Below are 27319 nucleotides of genomic sequence, written 5' to 3'. Positions count from 1 at the left end.
AAAGTGGAGTAAAGTGTTTTCTTAGCTCATCACTACTGCTTTCAAATTATTTTTTCTTCCTCAATAACGCCAACTCCTGCAAATGGCATATTGAACTAAACCTACTGCTTTCCATTGATGCCTTCCACAATATTCCTGATCACTCCCTTTTATTTATTAAAGATTTTAGCACCCAGCTCACTCCTCTCTCTCTATTACTACTCTCATGACAATAAGCAAATTTCAAATCCATGCAGATAATCTTTCCAACACTTTGGCTTCATTTCTAATGATCTCATCTTTCACCCTACTTTAGCCACTGATTTCCATAGATACACCTTAGACCCTGCTATGAGTAATAAATGAACCATCTCCAACACATGAATTTCAAGTACCCTACACCTGGATACCCCCTTTCATCTTACCCACTTGCCTTTTCTGGTGCCCCAACTCCAGCAATGCTTTAGCTTCATGGGTCTTAACACTGTTTCTCTACTATTCCCTCCCATCTTCATTTCCCTGTATACCCAGATTGCATTCCATAGACCATCATGAGAATCACTCTCTGGAATACATCTTAATTCTTGCCTCTCTCCCACTCACAGTTACTTGGGTATGGATAGAAGGCATGAAATGTGCCTAGAACTCTAACCTCGGTTAAACATTCTTCCTACTCTTTATTTGTACCTGAGGCAGAATTAAACCGAGGGTACCTCCTATCTACTTTGCAGTTTTTAGGGGCTGGAATTGTCTGTTAGAGTGGGAGCATGCAGAAACCAGGAGCCCAAGTGAAGGAGTTAGGACTTTATTCCACAGGCAATGGAGAGCCTCTAAAAATTGTGAGCAGGAGAACAACACAATGGGCAATTCCTACTCATTCAAGTCTCATGCAAAGCACTGCTTTCCCAATCCTCCTGGCTTCTTCCCCGTCTGGAACAAGGACCTCTCTCTGCTTACTTCTGTCTTGGTGCTTATCACATTCTATCTTATCGCAACTATTTACTGGTCTGCCTCTCCCACTAAACCTCACCTTTTTCAATACAAGGACTATGTCTTTCCATCATTGTATCTTCAGCTGATAGCTGGACTTGAGCAATTCAAAACATTTAATCCCCATTTAGTGAAGGTAGTTATGCAAGCAATTACCTCACTATAAGTACTATGCATGCAATCAATGAAAATATAGTGAAGAATTAGTTTAACTTGGCCCATTCAGGAAATCCTTCCCAAAGGAAGTAAGATTGAAGGATGAGTGAGTTTCCATTGGGGAGAAAAGGGCTATGAAGACATTTTAGGCTAAAGGAACAGCATAGACAAAGGCATGGAGGTGCGCAGGTCCATCGTATTTTCAGATTGGAGCAGCTAGAGCATAAAATTAGTGGAACAGGAGGAAGAAAGCCATTATTCTTCCCAGGAGCCTTCAAAAGTTTAGGGCCTTCAAAGCGTTCATTCAACTAAGTAGTGAAGAATCTCAGTTGCCTTTTCAAGGCAATAAGAGAGAAGGAAATATTTTGGTGCAGGGAACCCTTCAGTGGATTTGAGATCATATCACTTTGCCACTTTCTTGTCTGCAACTGCCTGCACTCCTTGTCATAAGGGCCTTTCTGTCCATCTATCACCAATTACAGGGCCATTAGAACTTTCATACAAGAATTCCAATAGTACATTGACATCAACACAATCATCTTCCTAGCATCAACATGAAAATGTGTGTGTTTGTACCCTCTCTATAAAACCCCTTCTATCCATTTCTTTCCCTGCACAAGAGCTCAGTCTTCATGTCTTCCTCTTTCTTTGAAACATTGCTTGGATTCTTTCAGATTTAGTTTTCATCACTAATTTAAGTCTATAATCTTTACACAAAATCCTCTGACCAGATATACTTTGGAATTCAAATTTTTTCCAATTTCAGAAAGGTAATATATTACAAATTCTGTATATGTAAACCCTAGTGTGGTCTGAGACAGCATGCTGTGATCAAACATGTTACCATTTCTGTAGTAAAATATATTAATGTTCATATAATGCAAGATAAATAAAGATCATAAATTGTCTCATGTTGGTTCAGGCAGGCTTTGGAAACCAAAAAAGTTACGAAAAATTAGTGGGTTTCAGAGCTTATTGGATTTTGGAATTGTGGGTAATGAGATCATGAACTTTTCCCTATCCACTTCCTCACTTTTTTTTAAGAAAGAAAAAGCAAAAGCAAAATAATTATTCAGCTCCAGGCATAATCAATGGCAGCTGGACTGATAGTTATTCCTTGGTTCAGCTGGCTGTCTTCTGCTACTTAAGATTTTTGCAATCATTTTCTAACTGGTAACCCAGCCTCACACAAAAATGTTGCAGGGATCTGATGGCTCTAAAATACAATTCCATTCTAAAATGTCACTCCACTAAAAATAAAAATAATAGTGTTTAACAAGTATCTATCAGTTAAAGTGCTAATTCCTTCACCTCCTTGATCTGGTGCCAAACCGCCACTACACGGCTTTATGTTGCAGTCACGTAGAACTCCTGGGCTCCCTCTAGTGTAGGTCATGTTTTCCTGCATCCCATCACAGACCACGCTTCACCTGCCATCATGCCACATGCTTCACATTCTGGCATGTCCAGAATGTCTTTGCACGAAATCTACTGTCCAAATTTTACTCATTCTTCTAGGCACAGCTTACATGCTTCTGCCATCAATGGCCCCTTCAAAACTTAACCTCTCTCTCCTCAGACCTCTTCTGGTAATGGTTCTTAATCCTGGCTGTGCATGGGAATATCCTGGGGACTCCTGAGCCTGCCCCACTGAAACAGAAGTTCCGGGGAGTCTATATTTTATGAAGCACCTTGAGTGCTTACTGTGTGGCCAGCTCAGCACCTGGTTCAAGGAATAGGTTGGAAAACATGTCTTCTAGCACTTCATCTGCAAATCTCTTTTAGCCTTATGCCCCTTGCCACTTTCCATATCCTCCTACAATTATTCCAGTAGATGCTTCATCTGCCCTATATTCCATGAACTCCTTGAGGTCAGGTAGAAACACATACTCATCTTTGTAGAGCCCACAAGTTCAAGCATGAAAATTTACTCCTAGTAATACTCAATAAGTATTTACCAAACTAACAGCGAATGAAATGAATAACCTCCAGAGGGGATGATTTTTGTTTGTTTGTTTTGTTTTTTGTTTTTTTTTCAGACGGAGTCTCGCTCTGTCGCCCAGGCAGGAGTGCAGTGGTGCGATCTCGGCTCACTGCAAGCTCCGTCTTCTCCTGGGTTCACGCCATTCTCCTGCCTCAGCCTCCGGAGAAGCTGGGACTACAGGCGACCGCCACGACGTCTGGCTATTTTTTTTTTTTTTTTTTGTATTTTTAGTAGAGACGGGGTTTCACCGTGTTCGCCAGGATGGTCTCGATCTCCTGACCTCGTGATCTGCCCGCCTTGGCCTCCCAAAGTGCTGGGATTACAGGCATGAGCCAATGCGCCCGGCCAGGATGATCTTTTAAAAGGCTTTCTTTGAGAACTACAAATTAATTTTATGCCAATGATGCATCTCAAGGCGGGTTCAGGCCGGGTGCAGTGCCTCATACCTGTAATCCCAGCACATTGGGAAGCCAAGGTGGGCAGATCTCTGGAGGTCAGGAGTTCAAGACCAGCCTGGCCAACATGGTAAAACCCCATCTCTACTAAAAATACCAAAAAAAAAAAAAAAAAAAAAAAAAAAAAAAAAAAAAAAAAAAAAAAAAAATTAGCCAGGCATTGTGGTGCATGCATGTAGTCACAGCTACATGGGAGGCTGAGGTGGGAGGATGGCTTTCACCCAGGAGGCAAATGTTGCAGTGGGCCGAGATGGCACCACTACACTCCGACCTGGGTGACAGAGTGAGACTCCATCTCAATCAATCAATCAATCAATCAAGTGCAGGTTCAATCATGCCACTCCTCTGTTTAAAACCTTTCAATGGCTCCCTGTTACCTTGTTAGTAAATTATACATTCCTTAGCCAAACACATAAGGTCTTCTCTGATCTTTTCCTGTCTACATCTCCAGCTTCATTTCCCACCACTTCCTGCCTCTAACTCACCCCTCCAGTAAAATTGAACTTGCCTCTGTGCATCTGCTGTTGCCCCTGCCCCGAATGCCCTTCCTACCTTTATTTGCCTGGCTAAACATATTCATCTTTTGAGATTTAGGAGTTGCCAATCCCTCCCAGCAGCCTTTTCCAGTTCTTAGGTTGGGCCAAGCGTGTGTACTTGCTCCATTTTAGTACCTTCTGCTTCCCTCTGTCTTTCCACCTACCTAATTTTATTGATTAAAGTGATCTGCATGTGTCTGCTTTACCACACCCCACTCGCACATATGGATCAGATTGTGTGTTTTCACTTGTGCTTCTGTCTCTGTGCCTAGGCACACAGAGAGTAGATGGACAATACGTGTTCTTTTGAATTAAACTGAGCAGATTAGAAAGCATTTGTTGTATATTTGTGGGTGGGGTAACTGGGGAAAAATTAGGAATAATTCTAGATAAAAGAAAATGAAAGGTGCGTTGACTTATTATGTTAATGCATTTCCAGGCACTGCATATAGTAGTATGTGTATGTTGCCTCAATTACCATAATCCTTACAATTGGCTTCTGAGCTCTGCCCCCGCCCCGTGAAGATGATGACAAAAGTCAGGATCAGAGCTTTCTGAAGCTTGCCAGGACACATAGTAAATGAGTGCTGAGCCAAGATCTGAACCCAGCCCTGACACCAAAGCCTGTTGATTCGGTTTGGCTTTGTCCTCACCAAAATCTCACCTTGGATTCCCATGTGTTGTGGGAGGGATGCAGTGGGAGGTAATTGAATCATGGGGGCAAGTCTTTCCTGTGCTGCTCTCATGATAGTGAGTAAGTCTCACGAGATCTGATGGTTTTATAAAGAGGCGCTCCCCTGCATGAGTTCTCTCTTTGCCTGCTGCCGTCCATGTAAGATGTGACTTGCTCCTCCTTGCCTTCTGCCATGATTGTGAGGCCTCCCCAGACATGTGGAACTGTAAGTACATTAAACACCTTTTCCTGTATAAATTGCCCAGTCTTGGGTATGCCTTCATCAGCAGCATTAAAAAGGACTAATACACCTGTGATGTTTTAAAATCAACTCTTTGCTATACAACATGCCTTTTCCTTAATAACAGTGTTTTCCCTCATCTTTTCCAGACTCATCCAACAATTATTTGTTGTATGCCTACTACAGGTAACATAAATGAATGAGGCAGACACAGGCCTTGCCGTCCTGGGGTTCACAGTCTCATGGAAAGGATGGACACATAAACAGATGATGACATCACCTTGAGGTCCCTGATGTGATGGAGCAGCACCAGAGGCAGGACAGGGAACACCTAACCAGACTGAGGACAGAGGGAACTTCCCAGAGAAAGTGAGACAGACATAAAGAACAAATAGGAACTTGGCTGTCAAAAGGGGGAATGAGATTATATTAGGTTAGTGCAAAGTAATTGTGTTTTTTTGCCATTGAAAGTAATGGTAGAGGAGATGGCATTTCAAAGACCTGAACCTGAGAGAGTCTGGCATGTGTGGGTTTCTGGAGTGGGGAGTGTGGCTGAAATGTGAGATGAGAAGGAGAAATAGGGCTGGGGTGGCCCCTTGAAAGATCTCACAGGCCACTAGAAATAAACTTAATAACACAAATTTACATATTTATGGTTCCAAATTCCTTCCCAGAATATACGGGGAGATCATGAATATCAAAATGATATTTTGTAACCTTCAAATTCTGTCACTCAAGGCACAGGCCTATAGAGAACTCCCAAAGTGAAGTGAAAAACAAAGGGAGATAACTATTCATTGCAAACAAACGGGGTTTATGATGTCTTTTAGGAAATCAGCCAAAAAAAAAAAAAAAAAAATGCTATGGGCTTGATATTGTTTCAAGAACTAAAACTTAAGCAGCATTTAACTGCATTTTGTGGTGAGAGTAAGGGTTTCAGAAGAAAACTTGGGCCATATATACCCTCAGGTGCCAAGTTCAAAATGTAGCTTTCAGCAAAAGGCTCAAGTTTAACTTGGTTGGCAGTCTGGGGATCAGGGCCTGAAGTCAGAATTTATGATCTCTGCAAACATGCCAAGTCCTCCAACAACCCAATTACAGCCCATCCCTGATTACATGACCCACACTCACTCAGCATTGCAACTTGGGGCAGGAACAGGAGGCTTCACTAGAAACTGCCTGCCAGGGAGTTGGAAAAACCAACCACAGAGCGTCCTTATTTGAAAGGGGTTCCTGCTCTCCCTGCTGCCCTCTCCTGCTGCAGACAGAACAGTCACTCAGTGTCTTTTAGGTTTATGACAGTTTTATTTAAAGTGCTATTTAATGAACACTGAAAAAAGAAGGGTTGAATAACCTCTTTGAGCCACTTTATTGCTTTTACTCCACAGCTATGATGTAAACTCCTCAGTCGATGTGGCCATTTTAATTTCTTAGATTTGTTTTCTATATTACAGTCCCAGCTGCATGAAAAAACAGTAAAAGAAATCAGAGACACCATTCTAAATGCACTTGGGGCAGGTTTTACAGGTGTTAGATGTTTTTGCTTTTTAAAGAAGATAAAGGAGCCCCTGTCTGGTTTTCTGTCTATTCAGGAACCTATTTCTCCAATAATAGCAATGGAAATCATTTTTAAGATCTGGAGTGCCAATCATTATCATCATGCTCATCATTCTCGCCTCTGCTACTTCCATGTCACCCATTACCGCACCCCACTAATTACTGAGCTTGCGCCACTGAAGTAGATGCAGTGGCATCTACAATTCTGAGACAGAACCTTGGATTCTTCTAACAACCCACCGAGATTGGTCAGCATTGGTATTACCATTTTATAGATAAAGAAACTGAGGCTTGGAGAGAAAATAAGTTTAGCTTAGGGATTGAAAACCATGCTCTGGACTTTGGAATCAGATCTTCTGTGTTGGGATCCCTGCCCTTTCACTTTCAGCTAGATGATTTTAACTTTTATTCCCATCAATAAAATGGCAACAATAATAGTATTCACCGTATTGCCAATTAATTCAGACAATCCAAGTGTGAATCACAGTATTTGGTACATAGTATATTTTCCAGAAATGTTAGCTACTTATGATTATTATTGTCATCATTATTATTACTGGTGTTGTCAAAGTTTGCATTGTTGTCAAGAAGTAAGTTTGGATTTAACAACGAGGTCGGATTCCAATACTCAAGATTGTTTTACTATACCACACTGGGTTAGGCCCTTTTCATACATTATTTTGTTTACTCTGCCACTATACAACATTAAAGAAGTGATGAACTCCATTTTACAGATGAAGAAATTAAAGCTGGAGGGGTCAAGTCAACTTACTTGCCTAAGATCAAAGAGCTAGTAAATAGCAGAACTAGACCTACTGACCTCGATCCCCTAGCTCTTTCTAGCATACTCCTACAGCCTCAATTCTTGGCTGTAAGCAGTCAAGAAATGCAACTAAAGGGTGTTTGAAAGACCCTTTATCTGGGACAAAATATTTTCTGCCAAAATTGATGCTTGACAGTCTTTCTGCTTTCCAAATATGTATTCTTCTAATCCACTCAGTAAACCTCAGGATCTTCTTTCCTCCAAGAACTTGCAAAGCCAGACCTTCTTGTGAGAAATGTTTACAGCAGCAATTAGTTACACACCAATACCTGACAAAGACTCCTGGCACCAGCTCCCAATTTCCTTCACCTTGGGAGGTTGCCAGCTGTGAGGGGCCAGCAACACATTCTGCAGCCCAGCTGGTTTCTTAGGAAAGAAGCATCCTTGGCCCTTTGAAGAAAACCATGCACTGATGGCTTTAAAGAGAAACTGTGTACTGTATGCTGCAGTAGAAAAGCATTAGCTAGGAGAACCCTGAATAGATCTGTATTCTAAGGCAGTCACATTATATCTCATCTCCATCTATGAAATGGATATGCTGGTTTACAGCAGAGATTTCACTAACGATCCTTGCATGGAGAAGAAGCTGAATGATGGCAATCTCTGTCTAGACTTCCTGCCTTCCTTCTCATTAATTAGCTTAATCAATAAATGTTAATCCTCTATATAAGATATGAACCCAAGCCACCAAGTTGTACATCTATTATGTTGTTACACACACACATACTCATATATAGATATAAATATAGCATATAATAGTTCTACCTCACTATTCACATTGTGATCACAGAGACCATTCTCATTGGCCACCATGTAAACAGCACCTATTGGAGTTGTGCAACTCAGTGGCCCCACTGCAGATTTCAGTGGTGATAGTGGTGAACAAATGTTCTCTGTTCTCACAGAACTTCTAGGCAAATGGGTAACTTTAAAGGTCTACAGAGATCATTCATTCGATGCCAACTATGTACGAGGTAGTGTTCTAGACATGTGAAAATGCACTGTAAATTGCAAAACATAATATAAGTATACTATTAACAGCTATTTTCCTCTTATCTCTCCCTCTGAATATTTTTTTTCTCTACCTCCAGTCTTACCTTTTCTAGTTCACCCACTTCACTAGATTCACTCTTCTTTAATTCCCCCTTGGGTTTCCTAACATAGTGACCAGAGCAGAGAAGACACTGTGAATATTTGCTGGAGGAACAAATGCCTCCATGCTTTTGCACACATGTCACTCACTTTCCAGAATGCTCTTACCCATGTTTATTGTCTGAAAAATGTTTGTTTTACTTGACTCAACCCAACTGCAAGTCCCCGAGGAAACTTTCCATCAGGGATGCAGTGAGGGGTGGCCACTCCCCTGTGCTCCTAGAGCTCCTATACCTCCTCTACTGTGGTGTTTATTACACTTTATAGTAGGGGTAATGTAAAAAAATTGTTTTTTACATTCTTCCCCTTCCTCCCTAGACTAGGAGCAACTTCAAGTATAGCAATAGGGTTAAGAACATGGGCTTTGGATTTAAAAGTCTTAGGGTGAAATCCTACCTCTACAAATTCTGTCTCTGTCACCTTTACAAAGCTATTTCAGTTCTCTATTTTCCTACTTCCTGATGAGTGAAATGGGGATACAGCTTTTCACATCCTAGAACTGCCATAGACATTAACCTTGGCCTGGTGCCTGACACAAAGCAGACCCACAATAATGATATTCTGATGAAGATAGTTGTGATGTGGATAAAGAGAGAAGAGAGAAAGGAGGAGGAGGAAGGGGAGAAGAAAGAGAAAGAGGAGGGGGAAGAGGGAAAGAAGGAGGAAGAGGAAGACAATGATTATCATGATGATCATGGTGATTTTTAGTGATGAAATGACTGTGGCAGAGTACATGTTCAGTAAATATGTTCAGAATTAATCAACCTGATGGTTTCAGATGGAAAAATTGAATCAGTTCTGTTAGATGGCATTTTAGTTTCCAGTAACAGAAATGCTCCAATTTTGCCTCCTTCTTCTGCACTCACAGACATGAACTCATTCCATGAAGTTTTCTTGGAGTTTTCACTCCAGTCTGCATCCCTTGGCTCTAGTCATTCTGTGAAACTACCCTATGAAGTTACCCTCTTTTCCTCACTCCCCTCTGTTTCCAAACCCAGGCTAGCTAACAACGGGCACAGGACCCACTCTGTAAACATTTAGTTCTGCTCTGTTTAGACTTAGACTCAATTCACACACCCATTTTCCACTCCCTCCCAGAGGCTACATTTTTCTCTCAGCAAAATCTGAAAAATATCAAAGAGGACTTTAGCAAGACTTTTCTTTAAATAAAGGGCTAAGAAAACCAAATGGAGATGGCCTTGAGTTGGTCATATGGGCACTGGGTCAGATTTTGTTACTTAGCTAAGAGATGCCAGTTTCATGTAAAGAGCCAGAATAATTGAAGGGCAAAATGCATCAGGCAGTGCTGCCTGGAACGCACAGCTTAATGGAACATTAACAGAGATTTTTCTTTGGGTTAATTAACAAGAGGAAATAGTAAGACTCTGATGTTGGGTGATACTGTACTTTTCCGATTTTTTGGAAGGGAGTTGTATTTTGAATATATTCCCCCTTTCCATGATCCTTCATATCCTGTGTGTTTCTCTATCACTGTATTTACCATCTTTTATTATCAATATCTATTTACTTTTCTATTTCTCAGTAGATGGTGAATCCTTCAGTGGATATCATCATCATCAACAGCAGCAGCAGCAACAGCTAACACTCACTGAGCACACGTATGCACTGGGCATGATTCTAAGTGTTCTCTATATATTAAATCATAGAAACTCTAGGGGAGGGACCATCATCAGGCAGGTAGGCACTTCCATGGAGAATCAGAGAGGTCAAATAACTTGCCAAAGTTCACACAGCCAAAAAGTGGTAGCACTGGGATTCAAACCCAGAAGCTGAAGCTTTAAAGCACACATTCTATAAGAGTTCCTCTCTCTCAGAAACTCTAGAATAGTGGTATTGTAACCAAGAAGTTTAGCTTCAAAATGCATTTTAAAACTTTTTCCTTTCTTGCTTTCAGCCTTGAAACACACTTTAAAACTCCCTCCCTTCTCACCTGACACTCCCTTGCACTGCCAGCTTATCTAATTATGTACTTACTTAGAAATTCCAGGGGCTAATCTTGAAACAAACCAGCCCATGGCGACCCAGCTGTGAAATTCCAGAGATTACCTCCAGGCAGTTAGTCAACAACCCAGCCATTGTTGAGATGATACCAGCCCTCACTCCAGGTGGGCCATGACTCAAGACAGTCAATGGGACAAGACAGATGAGCCTCGAGCCAGCACCACCCTTGCATGCCTCCCGTTCTGAGTTCCCCTTTTCAAACCTCTTTCCATAGCCTAAAGTTTCCAATGGTCTCTTTTTTTTTTTTTTTGAGATGGAAACTGAGACCCACCAAGGTGAAATAATTTGCCTAAGGGCACAGGCATGAGTGGCAAAGACCAAAGTCACCCAGAGGTCTTGAGACTCCCAATCCAATGTTATTTCATCCATACCACAACTTGGAGAAAAGTTGTTGTAATGGACAAAAAACAAACAAACAAACAAACAAAACCAGCAGCAACACACACTTTTGTATGATTTTTTAAAAAGGTGTGGAAAGTGGTTCTTCCCTGTTAATCTTTTTAAAGTTTAAGTGATAATGCTGCTTTGTTTTTCTGTATCAACTTTTCAGTTGTTAAAAACCGTTCCCAACCTTTTTTTTCCTTCTTTTTCTCTTTCTTGTCTAAGATCACACTCTGGGCTTTGAGGTGAGCCATTGGCTAATTCATCAAAAGTGGAGGGTAGAGGGCTCAGAAAGTGGTTTGAATTCTAATGTCAGCTCTGCTACAATTTTGGATTGGAGAATTTTGATTATATCAACAACTATAAATATTAGTCTAGGATTTTATTCTTTTCATAGTACTTTCAAATACATTACTCTATATAATTTTATAGACAAATAGTTATTACTAGTCACACTTAGAGATGGGAAGTCTGAAACTCAGAGAAGATAAATTATTTGCTCAAGGTCACATTCCAAGTAGATGGCAGACCTAGACTCAAATTCAGGTTTCCAGTTTAAAGTTTTTTTTAAAACCTCTGTCCTATATACGATTCACCCTCACTACGGTAAAAAGAACCAAACTAATGGTTAGGGATGGGGACTCTGGAGGTAGGCACATTTGAATTTGAATACTGATTCTACTCTATCTGTAAAATGGGAAAGATGGCTAGCAGTAATAATACAGTGAAAAGTAATGAATACAACCTCACTTTTTCCAGTATTATAATACAAAATTGCTTAATTATTATTCTGAAACACATTATTCGTAACTTCTCTGTATTTAATAGGTCCTAACAAAATGTTTCATTATTTTGATTAATCTCTAAAAATCTCCCAGGGGCTTGTTATTTCGGATTTTACAGATGTGAAAAGCTAAAACCCGGAAGTCAGTGATCAGGGAGGAATACTGACCATGGTCGCAGGATCTTTTCTGTCCATTTTCCATGCCGAGGGGTAATAAATACTTCTCAGATTTCTTCACTGAAGAGATAAGCACAGCTGTCGTTTTGGGAACGGTCAAAATAGCCACATGATATAAAACACCTCCCAGGTTGATGGGGGAAGAGAGTGCACAATTATTTACATAAATTCTCTTATTTTATTTGTTGATATGGTTCATTTATTAGTTGCTAGGGTTATCACAGCAAGCACAACAGACTATGTGGCTTAAACAAGAGAAATGTATCGCCTTACAGTTCTAGAGGCAAAAGTCCAAGACGAAGATGCTAGCAGGGTTGGTTATTTTCTAGGGTTGTGGGGGAAGGATCTGTACCAGACCTCTCTCCTTGGCTTATAGATGGCTGTCTTCATGTTCACATGGTGTCTTCCCTGTATCTTCACATTGTCTCACCCCTGTGCATCTCTCCAGGTTCAAATTCCCCCATTTTATAAGGACACCAGTCATACTGGATTAGTGCCTACTTACGAACTCACTTTAACTTCATGTATTAGTTCATTCTTACACTGCTAATAAAGACATGCCTGAGACTGGGTAATTTATAAAGAAAAAGAAGCTTAATGGACTCCCAGTTCCACATGGCTGGGGAAGCCTCACAATCATGGTAGAAGGCAAAGGAGGAAGGGCAAAGGTATGTCTTACACGGCAGCAGGCAAGAGTGTGTGCAGGGAAATTGCCTTCTATAAAACTGTCAGCTCTCGTGAGACTTATTCACTATCACGAGAACAGCACAGGAAAAACCCATTCCCATGATTCAATTACATCCTGCCTAGTCCCTCCCATGACACATGAGGATTATGGAAGCTACCATTCAAGATGAGATTTGGGTGGGAGCACAGCCAAAACATATCACTTGATCACCTCTATAAAGAACCTATCTTCAAATAAGGTCACCTTCTGAGGTGCTGGGGGTTAGGACTTCAACATGAGTTTGGGAGGGATGGGTGTCACAATTTGACCCATAACAGCCCACCTGTTATTACTGTAAGTTATTGTTTGTAGAATTAACTGCCTTTGAGTTCATTGAGCTGTTCTAAGCTCTTTAAATGTATTAATTTATTCAAACCTCGGTTGAATGTTAAGATGTAGGTACTATTTTTCCTTTATAAATGAGATAACTGGGACACAGAGAAATTAATTAACTTGCTCAACACTGAACAGCTAGTAAACAGGAGAGCCAGAAATTTAAACCACTCATGCCAGTTTAGAGTGTGCTCTTAAGCGCCAGGCTTTGCTGCCTCTGTGAGAAGACAAAATCCTTGCTCTCTGGGATCTCACAGTCTAGACCTGGGTCTGATCAAAGGGTCTGGGGTCTCTTGCAAGGCAGGGAAAGACCAACTGTGGCCAAGGGGTAGGGAAGTTTTCTCAAGGAGGTGTTGTCTGAGCTGAGTCATAAATGAAGTGATGTTCAGCATTCTGAAGAGGAGAATGTACATGCAGATGCAGCAGGCTAGGAAACTGGAGCATGAGGGATGTGGTGCAGGGAGTGAGGAGACTGGAGTCAGAGCATGCAGGGCAGGCACCAGAGTGCCTTGGCTCTATCATCCAGGCCAAAGAGCTTGGGCTCTACTCTGTGGGCAATGGGGAACAACTGGAGGAAATCTGGCAATAGACTGACATGATCAGATTTTGCTTTTAGGACCATTTCTCCCCAGGGGAAATGTGGGTGTGCGGTTTGGAGAAGGGAAGACTTGACTCAATGGGAAAGTAATGCCAGGCTAAATGCTGAGGTCAGCACTGCTGCATAAGGCTGGCTGGCAAGGACTTCAGCCCTCCAGTAGTAAAGGTCACTTAATATGTCAGTGTCAAGGACTAAACAACACAATTCAAGAGGACTCTGCAGTGCAGCATCTCAGCAAAGATGAACAGGATATACCGTCTTTTGGACTTGTGACTAATTGTGTGATTTTTTTCTTTTCTCCATCTCAGAAATTCTCCCAGAAATCACAAAAAGCCTCACCCTAAATTATCTGAACTTAATCCAGGCCCAGTTTACTCTCCCAAGAACAAGCTTATTAACAGTAGACCATCCTTATAGTACAGTTCCTCTCAGCAGGTCCACTTGTGTAGATGTTACCCTGTCTTGTGACTTATTCCTTAAAAATGGAAATATTCATGAAAAACCCTCCAAAATTGCTGTTGAAGCCTGTGTGGGGTTTCACAGACATTTAGACCTGGGTTCTGTCAAAAAGAAGCCATGCATGACCTCGGGAACATACTGCCATCCCAGAATGTCAGAGCATGACAAGACCTCAGAGATATTTAGTTGGACCTCCCATCTTAGAAGTGAAGCCTCTCAGTGGCTCTCTTGGTTTACAGGATAAATTATATATGGCATTGAAGGACTTTCAATATCCAGATCCTATTTACTTATTGGGATTCCACTCTGGATACTCTTTTTTTAAACTTTCTGCTCTAGTAGCACCTTGCTGCCAAGTATCCCCAACTATCACCCTGCCATATTACCTACTTCTGCTGCTCCACCCATGCTGTCCCTTCTGCCTTCTCTCCCTCCTTCCCTCGAGTGTTCCCTGATGAAATGCCACTTCCTCTTCCTCTGACATTCAGTTAAGACACCAGCTTCTCTAAGGAGCCCAAGGATGAACCCCACCCCTTGTCAAGCATCCATTCTCAGTGCTTCCATCAAAGCTTGTGCCTTCCTCCATTAATCTACTTTTCATCAAATATGAAAATTGTCTGTTTCCTTGACACTCTTCCCTGCAAAGCTGAACAACTAGATGGGATCTAGAACTTCTCAGAAATTCTAAGATGGGGTCTGAGAGTAGAGTCTACTGAGGAGATCTGACTCAGAGTTTATCCTCAAATTGAACAAGAACATTCAGGGAGCAGCCACTGTAAATGGGGCACACTGGATAAGTAGTGTTGAAAAAGTGTGTTGGCATTTTCTGTCTCTGTGGCTCAAATTTCCCTGTAATATGGGAGTTTCCAGACTGGTTGGTATTTGAGAACACTCCCACCTGCTATATTTTATAATTCCATGACTTGTGCAAATCACTGATAAGAGGCAAAAGTAGGCCAGGCGCGGTGACTCACGCCTGTAATCCCAGCACTTTGGGAGGCCAAGATGGGCAGATCATGAGGTCAGGAGATCGAAACCATCCTGGCTAACACGATGAAACCCCGTCTCTACTAAAAATACAAAAATTAGCTGGGTGTGGTGGCAGGCGCCTGTAGTCCCAGCTACTCAGGAGGCTGAGGCAGGAAAAGGGCGTGAACCTGGGAGGTGGAGTTTGCAGTGAGCCGAGACTGGGCCATTGCACTCCGGCCTGGGCAACAGAGCGAGACTCTGTCTCAAAAAAAAAAAAAAAAAAAAAAAAAAAAGGCAAAAGTAAACTTAAATATACTTCAACTACAGTTCCAATGCTCATTCATCAAAAATTCAAGCACCATTTTGTAAGCTCCCTGACTGGCCAGCTCTCCCACCTCAAAAGTGCTACAGTTCTCTCTTGCAATGACTGTATAACTGAGTGGAAACCTACCTGGCTGAGGGCATGCACTAGGCTATACCTCTGATTTAGAAAGAGAAAATTCCATCAACCTCTTTGGGTGTCTAAACTATATAATAAAACAAAATTCTATAGGGTTCACTTCAACCTTATGTTTATGGACAGAGAATGACTTTTTAAATAACTACAGAACAAAGGATATATCTAATTGTCCTGATATCTGTTAATGAAAACAAACCACCCCAAAACTGAGTGGCCTAAAACAAAAAACATTTTTCTGTATTTCACAATTTTGTGGGATAGGAATTTGGATGAAGCTCAGCTGAGTTCTCCTTCTGTTCCACAGGGTGTTGATAAAAGTCATATGGCTGCATCTCACCAGTGGCTGGTCTAGTCTGGAGGGTACTGATTTTAGTCTTGCAGGAATGGCTAGAAGGTTAGGCTTAGCTGGAACTGTCAACCAGAGTGTATATATCACGTGTCTCCAGCCAGAAAATACTAGAGTATAGACTACTCACATGAGGGCTCAGGGCTGCAAGAGTAAGTGTTCTCATAAATGAGGTAGATGGGGTATGACCTTTTATGACACAGTCTCTGAAAGCACAGAGTGTTACATGTACCACACTGTGTTGGTCAAAGTAGTCATGATTTCAACCAAGGGATGGGAACATGGGCACCATCTCTTCATGGGAAGATGTCAGAGAATGTGAGGCCAAGTTTTTAAATCCCCTGTATAACACATACTAAACATCTACTACACACCCAGTGCTATTCTAGATAATGTAGATGTATCATCAGGATGATACCTCCTGCCTGGGCCTCTTCCTTGAACTCTAAACCTGCCTGTGTAGCCCCCCTAAACATATTACGTCTAAAACCAACTCCTAATCTCCTTTGAAACCTGCTCTGTGTTAAGTCATCTCGGTAAACCTTGATTCCACTCTTCCAGATGTTCTAGCTTTACAACTTGGAGTCATCAACAATTTTCTTTTTTTTTTTTTTTTGTCCAATCCATTAGTAAATCCTGCTGACCCTACCTTTAATCTATTTCCAGCATCTGACCATTTCTAGCCACTTCATTGCTAAGACTGGTCGAGCCACCATCCTCTCTTGCTTGGATTACTGCAATAATCTCCTACCTGGTCGGCTGGCTTCTGCACTTCCTGTCCCTAGTATCTATTTTCAAAACAGTAGTCAGATGATCCTTTTAACATGTCAGTTGGATTGCATCATTGCTCTGTCCATAATGCCCAGGTGGCTGTCCATTTTGCTTAGAGGAAATGCTCAAGTTTCAACAATGGCCTCCAGGGCCCTATATCATCTGACCCCACTCTCTCTGACCACTCTCTCCTTCACTTCCTCCAGCTCCAGTCATTCCTTGAGCACACCAATGAGCTTCTGCCTCAGGGCCTTTACATCTGCTATTACTTCTCTGTAGAATGTTCTTCCCTAAGATATCCACACAGTTCATTACTTCCCATACCTTTTTCAAGTTTCTGCTCAAATGCCACCTTCCATTGACACCTTTCTTGAAACGATTTCATTGAAAATAGCAGTCCATCTTCCTGCCTGACCATCCTTATTCCCTTCCCTGCTTTGTGTATCTACATTGCACTTACTGCCATTTGACCCATACACAGATTTGTTTGTCTTCTCTCACTAGAATATGAGTTTTAGGAAGGCAGGTATCTTCAACCATTTGGTTCACTGTTGCATCTCCAGCACCAAAGCAGGACCAGACGGCACAAAACATGTCCTCAACAAATATATGTTGAATAAGTGAGTATTTTGTTAGTTTTAGAAAACAAAAAAAATCTTTCTTTCAAGATGAGAAACCACTCTTATTTCTCTTTTGATTTTTTTCTGTCTCTGAGCAGTGAAAGTTATATAATCATATTAGTTTATCCCATAAAAATGTGATTAGCTAACAAACATGCTCTTTTGTACATTTTTATCTAATTTGCCTAACATTCTTCCTGCTGTCCTATTATAATCCTTGCTAGCAATGCTTGGCTTGTAGTTGGCACTCAACAGTTGTTACTGACACAGGTAAGCTCATGTCCCAGCTCTGCTGCCAGCTGTGTGATACTGAGTAAGTGATAACATTGTCAGTTACCTCATCTATAATAAATGGGGCAATGGCATAGATCTCACTGTGTTGTCATCAGATAAACTGAAATGATGGATGCCAGTGCAGATCCTGGCCCATCAGAGATGGCAAAAATGTAAGTCAGTTTCCTTTTCTTACAGGCACACTACATATATTCAGCCTGGCACATTCTCATCAAGGAGGAGTTTCTCAAAACTTACTAAGTGGTACAGGAGAGGTGGGGGTGGCAGGGAGAACTCAGAGGAGGGAGATGAAGTCATCCCAACATGCCCCTGCTCACCCCTTTCCAAAACTCAGCTATTTGGACTGGAGTGATCTGCCACCGAGATAAAGATGCCCTGTGCCCCGAGACAAAGGAGAGCTTTTCCTGACCAGCAAAAGTTGAAACATATCCTGTGTCCTGATTTAAAACCAAACATGTGAGTGAGAAGCCACATGATTCATGGGAGAAAATTACTCGACTCCAAATGTATAATAAAAAAGTATGGAAGCAACACACACACATGCACATCAAAAGAAACTGACTTATTGAAGACGGAAATAGAGGAGAGTGGAGAATTGCAGAAGGAAAAAGGAAGATGTGGTCAGTCAGGCGAGACGTCTCCAACTATGCCAACAGCACTCAGCCATCCAAAGGGCAGGGAATGCTGGCGTGGGGCAGGGTACTTTTCCATACATCTCTATTTATACAAGCACCTCTGATAGTCTCACAAACTAGTTATTGTACCAGCAATTCACTTTCATGAGTGAAGGACCCAGGGCTCAGGGTAACAGGCACACTTGCCCCAGGCCACACAGTTAACAAGGAACAGAGCGCAATCTAGAGCCACAAGCCACAAAAGGGCACTGCACAGCCGGTTTCCCAGCACCAAGTACTGCCCTCTGACCAGGAGGCCCGCTAATCACTGTAGAGGCCGGATACAGTCCACAAGGGCAAGTAAACACAGTGAGAAGCCAGCGGGCGCTTCAACAGAGGATCTGGGAATAGGTCAGGAGTCCAGCTGGCTGGGTAGAGCTGGGCCACATGCTGTCATTCCTCAGCACCTCCTGTCCCCTCATACTCCAGGTGGCACAGGACATAGCACACTCCTCTTCCCTCCCACCTGCCCTGAGCAAAGCCAGTGTGAGCAGAAACGCACTGGCTGACACCTGACATGTCTATTCCCGCCCAGGAGGCAGGACGCACAGGCAGTTTTTCCGCAGGGCTCTCAAGTGGAAAGAACTTGACCTTCAAGAAAAGACACGCAGAAAGCCAGCAGCAAAACTGAGATAGCCTTACCCCTTCCATTGCTCTCCTCCAAGTCAGGGTCGGGGAGACAAGCCCAGCCTCCCAGAGCTGGGTCCCGGGGCCAACAATCCGCTTTCCTCGGTCTCTGCCAGCCAGGAAGCAATCACTTCGCACAGGACACACCTGAGCCCAGGCTCCCCACCTGCCCCATCTGAGCCGAGGCTCCTCCCTAGCCTGGGGCTGGGCCAGGGCCGGCCTCCATCCTCCCAGCTTGGTTTAGACCGGCACCTGCCGGGGGCTGGGGAGAGTCCTCTGTCTGCAGTCCTGCCAAGACCACCTCTTCTCAGCAAGCGGCTCTTCCCATTGCTCCCTTCTGGCTGGTCTAACAGTCACTCACTCTCCAGGGCATTTCCCTTTGTGCCCAGGCGGCGGGAGCTGCCGAGGAATGGGGAAGGCAGGCTCCTGTTAGTACAGACCCAGACCGTGCGGGCTGGATAGTGTGATCCCCGTTAGTAACAGCCTCCGCCAGCTCCGCCCTTGCAGACGACCACTTAATTTCACAAACCCTTTCTCACCGTCAGGGAAACCAAAGCCCAACAGGACAGCATGCCTAAGCCCACAGGGGGATTTAGTGGAGCCCAGAAAAGGAGCTAATATAAAGGAACACCCTGTTTTTGGCCTGGTATTTACCGAGGCATTTGGATTCCCATTTTAAAAGGTGAAGAAGAATGGCCGGGTGCGGTGGCTCACACCTGTAATCCCAGCACTTTGGGAGACCGAGGTGTGTGGATCCCTTGAGATCAAGAGTTTGAGACCAGCCTGGCCAACATGGTGAAACCCCATCTCTACCAAAAAAAAAAAAAAATAAATAAATAAATAAAAAATAAAAAATAAAAATAAATAAATAAATAAATAAATAAATAAATAAATAAATAAATTAGCCGGCTGTGGTGGTGAGTGCCTGTAATCCCAGCTATTTGGGAGGCTGAGGCAGGAGAATTGCTTGTACCCGGGAGGCAGAGGTTGCAGTAAGCCGAGATCATACCACTGCACTCCAGCCTGGGGGAAAGAGTGAGACACCATCTCAAAAAAAAAAAAAAAAAAAAAAAAAAAAAAGTGAGGAAACTGAGGCTCAGAGAGATGGTAACACCTACCCATGGTCACATAGGTAGTGAGTAGAAGGGCCAGAGTTGGAACCCAGATCTGGCCGACTCTAAAGTGATTTTATTTTGCTGGGGTCACTTTTGTTTGTCTGACAGAGTTGGAGATAGAAACCCAAGCCTCAGTTGCCAGTTTGGGGGCTTGCAGCTCTCCCGGGGTTGGGGAGGGGCAGAGTGGGTGGCCTGTGCCCTGCTTTATGTGTAACAGGTGTGACTTTTCTTGCTTTGTCAAATTCTTAGAAATCTTCTCCTGTCCTGACCAGGGAGAGGAGGAGTGGAGCACAGGTGAGGAGACCCCACCTGAGGGCCATTTCCTCTAACAGCTGATTCCCAAACCTGACTGATCACCAGAGCTGCCTGGGAATCTATCAAAAAACACAGCATTCAAGGCCCAGACAAGACACCGCATCAGTGCTTCTGGCCCAAGGACTGGCAGTTTGGATTTTATAAAAGCCTTTGAGGTCTGTGTATTTTAAACTTTATTAATGAATGACTCAGTAAGATGTGCCTTTTACATCCTTCCTCAACACACATACACATCGGCTAAAAGAAAAACTCCCCAAAGCAGTACTCACTCTTACTGTGTGTAATCATGCCGATATTTTCCATTTTGCTCTGAGCCATGACATGCCATTGAATTAAATAACTGGTAGCACTTTCTTGACTTCATGACTCTCAGTTTGGCCAACGCTGCTGTGTAGACTCTGCTTCCAGTCAGTCGGAGGGCCCATTTCTGAAGCTAAAGGGGACCCAGGCCAAAAGTCATCTGTAGCTTTCCCTTAGCACTCTGGTTCACGCTCCTATATGTGTAAGTTTGTAAATAAAACAATGGAGGAAGCTCTCTGGAGAACTTGGAGCCCTCCCCACAGTCCCCGCTGACAATTGGGCTGTCAAATTCCCTTTGCTCCTAGTGCAAGAGCTCCCCCTAGTGGCTTCAGGCCAGCCTACACTGGCAGAGGGGGTGGAGCAGAGCAGCAGGACTCGCATCTCCTCTTCCCTGGGAGGGCTAGGAGGTCTGTGCATTTTGCTTTGGTTCAGGGCTACAGTGCTAGCTCCTAGGCACTAATCATTGGTAGCTGTTAGGGGTGGGTACTGTTTTGTCAGTCGGCTTAAGAGCTATGACTCTTGGAATGGCAGAGAATCCCTTGCTGTATGTCTTATGATCCTCTAGGTGCTAAACTCAGTTTCCCCACTAGCAGTTGGTCTGGGGAAAGTCAACTCTGAGATGCATGTTTCTCATCTGTAAAAGTAAATAAGAGTCTGGCAGCGTTGGCTTAAGGACTAATGGCCATGGGAAAATCTCTTGATAGGGTGGCTTAGCAATAAGTAAACACCAATAATGTCAGTTCCCCTCTTTCCCCTCTCCTCCTCAATGGTTGATGGCTGTGTCATTGTCAAAGTGCCCATGTAGCACTTGGATATACAAATGAAGTAGCATCATTTTATTTCCCTGTAATCATCCCAGTTTTCTCACGGGCCTCTATCCCATAAGTGGCAGATCCTTGTATTCAGTTGCTATAAGGAGAACTCATACATGGCTACATGGGAGGGTAAAGGCAGAAGAGGTAGGTACAAAGTGCAGACATTGTGGGGAGAATTTCAGATGGGAAATTTGAGGGTTGACCTAAGTGGCAATAGATATCAGTATACCTTATGAATAAATATTTCAATTCAGTAAAGATGTATGAAATCCTGCTGTATCCAAGGTGCTTTGGTGACCTCCTGCTAGCTTTACTTACTGGCTTAGAGCCAGGAAGGTTCACTTAATCATGGATAAAGAAATGACTAACTGAGCACCTGCTGCCTGCTGGGATCAGTGCCCCAGACCTTGCAAGCATCACTTTATTTAGTCCTTATTATGATCCTAATTTTCCAGCAGTGGAAACTGAGGCCCATACAATTTATGTTGCCTCTTCAGGTAACACAACCAGTGGAAGATCAGAGACTTCAGACCAGGAAGGCTGACTTCAGAGCCCATGCCCACAGGTGCTCTGTTTACTTCTATTTAAATCTTAGAGAAATACAGAATCATAAACTCACAGAATCAGAGAGCTTCAGGGGTTCTTTGAAGCAGTATTTTCCAAACTCAATTTTGAAAGTAGCCTATGAGAAAGCTTAGCAGATACTTAGGCTGAAGTTTGGCTCAACATCTTCTAGATATTTCTAGTCATTCAAGGCCCTAGCTCCAGTTTGCTCCTCTGCGTAAGAGGGATGACGTGCCATACTCTCCAGAAAGGGCCCATCCATTCTTCAGGGAACTGAGCAGCAGGAATCAGTATTTCCAGCACATTCTTAATGTTTCCAAACCTTACTTTCAATCTCAGATTCTGCTTGGAGCTCTGCAGTGTCTCCTATTATGTCTCAGTCTTTCATTTCTTAGCAAACATATTACTTACACTTTGTATCATACGCAATGGTGTGAAATAGAATACCCCGATGTAAAAAAAGGAGCACTTAAAACAGATCTGAAAATGGGAAATCATGTACCCTCACCTCTTTTAGGGTAAACTTTGAGCACTGTATGTTATATGATGACAAAGCCAGACTGTGTCGATTGATTGTCAGAGTTAGGCTGGTGCTGCTAGAGTAACCTATTATTAATATTAAAATTCTTATTGGTTAGATTAATCATTTCTGAGGATTTCCAGCACAATATGTAATTTATTTATGTATAATTTATATCCTGACTGCTTTCAAAAGGGAGAGAAGGAAAGATGAAAGAAGTTAAATTTATTGAGAGTCTATTGTGTAGCAGGCTACACAGTTGCATATATTTTCTTCTATTCCTCATGACAATCTTGTGAGATAAGAGATGCTATCTCTGGTTGATGAATGAAGACAGTGAGGCTGAGAAAGGTTAGGCAGATGTCCTGGCCATGCAGAGAGTACAGGTCTGTTTCTCCATCTGAACTCTGCCCTGCCCTAATCCATTGTTCTTTCCTCCATTCTATGGCAGCTGCAAAAGGGGTTGAGGGAGCATACCATTTAAAAAACAGGTAAAAAGGATGATTTGAAATGAAGATAATAGCCATGTAGAAGACAGGGCAGGTGGGAAGCTAGGAAGGGATGGATTACCAGGACAGAAACATGGGACAATTCATATAAGGTATACAAGTATTTAAAGATAAAATATTTAAGGATAAAATGCCTAGAATTATCTTGGAGGTGTGTGGGTTCAAGAAAGGTCTTGCTTCCATTTTACCAGTTTTTGAAAAACGTTTAGTCCAGCTGGTTTCTCCTTTACCTTGAAGGAAGCTCACATCTCGATTTTGTGCTCATCTAAGTAAACATCTTAATAAGTGCGTAATAATTTAGTAAGAGCTTTTTTGAAGAATGCTAAGCAAACATGACCAACACAAGTTGGTTTTATTTTAATAGTCTTTTAATAAGAATCTCAGCACCTGCTTTGAGCCAGGTGCTGTGCTTGGAGCTAGGGATGTAGCAACCCTTCTGGTTCTTGTAAAGCGACGGTCTTCCCCCATTAATGCCAGTTACATTATGTATGCATCACTCAGATGAATTATTAAGATGTTTTCTAATATGCTTGTCTTGTTGAGATCAAAGGAACACCATTCCTCTGTGGGAAGAAGATGGAGCTTGCCTGGAAATAAGAAATCTTTTCCAATGTCAATCACTCCCATGTTCCATCACCCAGAAAAGTGAGTCTTTAGACAGAAAACTCAAGCAGGGAACCCCCATCTCTCTTTGGGTTTGTTTTTCTTGGGTCTGGACTTCAAGGCATAGTCATACCACATGAAGGCAATGTTCAGAGACTCAGAGTACTAGGATATAGAAGTGGAAGGTCTCTCCACAAAATCCACAGGTCAATTGGTATCTTAGTCTGTTTGTGCTGCTGCAGCAAAATACCTTAACTGGGTAATTTGTAAACAGCATAAATTGATTGCTCACAGCCGAGGAGACTGGATCAAGATGACTGCAGTTTTTGTGTCTAGTGAGGGCCCCATGTCTGGTGAGGGCCCAGTCTCTGCTTCCAAGATGGCGCCTTGAGCACTGCATCTTCCAGAGAACGGAAGGGCTAAAAAAGGCCTAGCTAGTTCTCTCTGGCTCTTTTATAAGGCATGAATCTCTGAAGCTTCAACATAAATTTTGGAGGAGACACAAACATTCAAACCACAGAAATTGGTATGTGACTTATGACTCATAATTTAGGAAGCTGATTTCATATATGTTGGAAAGCTCTATCAAAGTCTAAGAGTTTGAATAGTTTCTCCTTATGAGGACTTGGGGTGGGGGGCAAAGCTTCTCTCTCACACTTTTGCACTCTCCCATGCATGTACTTAAGGCGTGTGTGTGCACATCCCAGGGTCTGCAAAGGCATGGTTCCTGCTCTCAGGAGTTGCTGTTTCTGACCCTTTGTCATCCTGAAAGCAGCCCTAGGGATTGCACCTCCTTTTCTGCTTTAATATCTATTTTTCTTCCTCATGTAGCTACATTACAGAGTTGCCAGCAGTCCAGGCTCACACTGCCAAGAGCTGATGCAACAGCTTATAGGGAGGTGGGATGTGGCAGGCCACACTACCATGGCCCCATGTGTTGGATCTCAGTCAGCTAGTTCTGAATGAGGATGCTGGATGAGACAGGCCATTTGGCCCTTGTTCATACTGCAAGGTAAGAGTGCTTTGTCATCAAAATGAAGGGCTCCTGGGAAAGGAGGTGGCCTGTGTCAATGAGATCCTGTTTCCCACTGTCTCCTAGAGCAGAAGATGCTACTCAAGCCACAGGGGAACAATCTGCATACACATCAGGCAGGCGGAACTGAGCATGGAGGTCAGTGTATTCGTTCAAAGGCATCTATCACTGTGGCAGTTAATCACCTATATAAATATTTGTAGAATTGTATGACCTCATTTGATGCTCACAGCCAGCTAATAAAGAAGGCAGGGCACATAATGAGTCCCCATTTTACAGATGACAGAACAGCAGCTCAGAGAAAGGATTTGATCAGGGCAGGATTTGGGGAGTGTGGCATGTGGAAGAGGAGGAGGGAGTTGGGAGGTCTAGAGAAGAGTGCTACAAACAAGCAACAGAACCTGGAAGCTCCATGCTTGATGTGGTCACCCTGCTCACCTGCTCCCTTCCTTTCTCTTGGCTCCCACCTGCCTCCAGCCCATGCCCATATCCGTGTCTCTTCATCTATTCAGGAAATGCTTACCTAATTTCTGCTATGGTCTAGGTTAGACCAAGACACACAGTGGGGAACAAAATTCACACTATTCTCACCCTGTGGAACCTGTAGTCTAGTTAGGATGTAAGACACTAAACAAACAGCTGAATCATATGAGTACTCATACCCTCAAGTGCTATGAAAAAATAGGGAATAAAATAACAAGGGCCCCCACTTTGTCAAAGACCGTCATGAAGTCCAGTCATTCCTGAATGTACTTACTCATTCATCCAACACATATTTATTGAACACCTACTCAGTGTGTTGAGCTAGGCTCTGTTCTATGGATTGAGGACTCACAGTGACCCACAAAACCAACTACTTGCTGCATTTCTCCCTTGGGTATTTCATAGATACCTCAAACCAAACAAGACCATGATTTAAGCAATGATCTGACCCCCTAAGCCTGCTCCGAGCAGCATCAAGCTCATCCTCTTTCCTGAGCAGAAAACTTGGACTTTCCTGACTCCCATTGATCCTTCACTTCTCAAGTGCAGTGGACTATGCCTCACTCAACAACATTTGGTGAGCCTGCCTGCTTGGCACACATTCCCACAGTGAGTGCCCGATTGTCACTGGCACAAAGTAGGCATAATCTTTGCATTAAGAGAATGAGAGTCTAGCTTCACCTCAGGAAATGACTAGACCTCAGAAACAGCTCTTCAATCAATGTGGTTCTCTCATTCCCCTCTATGGGGGGTTGTAGGTTTAGTCCTGGGAGAGGTACCCCTGCCTTCAATCCCCCACCTCACACCAAATGAGTCTTCTTAGTGTTACCTGATTGATCTTCCCAAGACAAATCTGACCATGACACTCCACCATGGGAAACATCCTCTAACTCTCTAATGCCTACAAGGGCAAGTCCAAATCCTTCCCAGGACATACAAGACTCTTTAGAATCAGCCCCTTGGTGCTTCTCCAGCCTTGGCTCCCATCACTGGGCTCCCTACACCTGCTAGACTGAATTTCTTCCTTTCTGAGATCTCCATGCTGCATCTGGCCTCTGGATGTTGGCCTATCCCATTTTCTCTACCTGGAATGCTGTCCCTTGCATAGCTGTTACCCACCTGTGCCATGTCCCTTAACCTTCCAGAGCTAGTGCCAGTGATGCCCCTGCATTGAGCCTTCTCTGATGACAGCAGAAGGTGATTTACTCAGTTCTGTATTTCCACAGTTCCTTCATCATTCATCCCATAATTGGTCTTGCAACAACAAAACTGGTTTTATTCCTATCCATATGGTAGCCTCTGTGAGTCCTTCATAAACTCCCTATCCTCCCAAGTATTTCTGAGGATCTTCAAAGGCAGCTTCCCAAGGGCCCCCAAGACCGACTGTCAGCTAGACTCATCACGAGTGGCATTCCCCACAGTCTTTCTTTCCAGCCCCAATCCAGGGCCCACAAAGCTATTGGTGGAATTTCACTACTGTCACCAGAGGCTATCCATCATGACAACACCAGTGTTCTTACGTGGGCTTGCATCAGACTAGGTGTGAAGAACTTCTGGTGCACAAACTCATTTTATTTTCACAACAACTGTGAGTAGGCACTCACCCTCCATTTTACAGATGAGAAAGCTGAGACCCAGGGCAATGAGGGTCACACAGATCAGGCTACAAGGCTGGTCAGTGGGAGGGCTGAGATTTGCTTTTGATTAGCCCCATCCAGAACATGTATTCTTACCTGCTGAGCATGGGCCATACACCAAGCCTCTGGACTGCAGCTCAGCTCACCACCCTGCCTTTGTCCCTCTGCCCCATACCTATCTCTGCCAAGTAGGCAGTGGGGCCTTCAAGGGCAGAAATTGGTTCTTACTCTTTCTCTACCCAGCTCAGTGCTAAACCTACAATAAACGTTTTTTAGTAAACTTGTTACCTTTCTGGTGAGAGTTCATTTGGTGGGATTATTTTCCTTTTCTCATTTTAGGTCTAAGCTTCTTCTCAATAGCTGGTCAGCCTCATTTGACAGCCAAGCCTCCTTTAGAAGGACCAAAGTGATTTGAGAGATGTATGGGTCAGGAAACGGTAGAACCATCCTCCACTGTAGTGGGAGTGTTAACTTCTGGCCATTCCCAGATCCCTTTTAAATGCCTTGTTTCTATTCATTTGGCCTCCAGACCAATATGGAAATATAATAATGCTCTGGGCAGCATTGAGGAGACCATGCGGCCGTGTGCTGGCCTCACACACAGGGAAGCATTTCCGCACCCAGCCTGATATCCAAA

The 27319-nt window shown here is 43.1% G+C and overlaps 1 protein-coding gene and 1 long non-coding RNA gene across 3 annotated transcripts in view; both read right to left on the bottom strand.

Moving 5' to 3' along the window:
• Nucleotides 1–19024, bottom strand: part of FYB2 (FYN binding protein 2) — a 109268-nt gene extending 90244 nt beyond the window's left edge. For both annotated transcript variants that reach the window (XR_748241.2, XM_010365729.2), the window contains exon 1: nucleotides 18804–19024. Coding sequence is in view for 1 of the 2 variants with exons in the window: in XM_010365729.2 (XP_010364031.1) it covers nucleotides 18804–18812 (9 nt within the window). In the remaining variant the exon portion in view is untranslated. The remainder of the gene's footprint in view (nucleotides 1–18803) is intronic.
• Nucleotides 19025–23281: 4257 nt separating this feature from the next.
• Nucleotides 23282–26520, bottom strand: LOC104664271. Its single transcript, XR_748242.2, has 2 exons — nucleotides 26165–26520; nucleotides 23282–24747 (listed from the first exon to the last, which is right to left on the bottom strand). It is a non-coding gene; the product is annotated as an uncharacterized LOC104664271 (long non-coding RNA).
• Between the last annotated feature and the right edge of the window lie 799 nt (nucleotides 26521–27319).

This window comes from Rhinopithecus roxellana, chromosome 12 (genome assembly GCF_007565055.1).
Source record: "Rhinopithecus roxellana isolate Shanxi Qingling chromosome 12, ASM756505v1, whole genome shotgun sequence".
NCBI classification, from domain to species: Eukaryota; Metazoa; Chordata; class Mammalia; order Primates; family Cercopithecidae; genus Rhinopithecus; species Rhinopithecus roxellana.
Note: the sequence above shows the minus strand (reverse complement) of the source record. Positions and strands in the feature narration are given on the sequence as shown.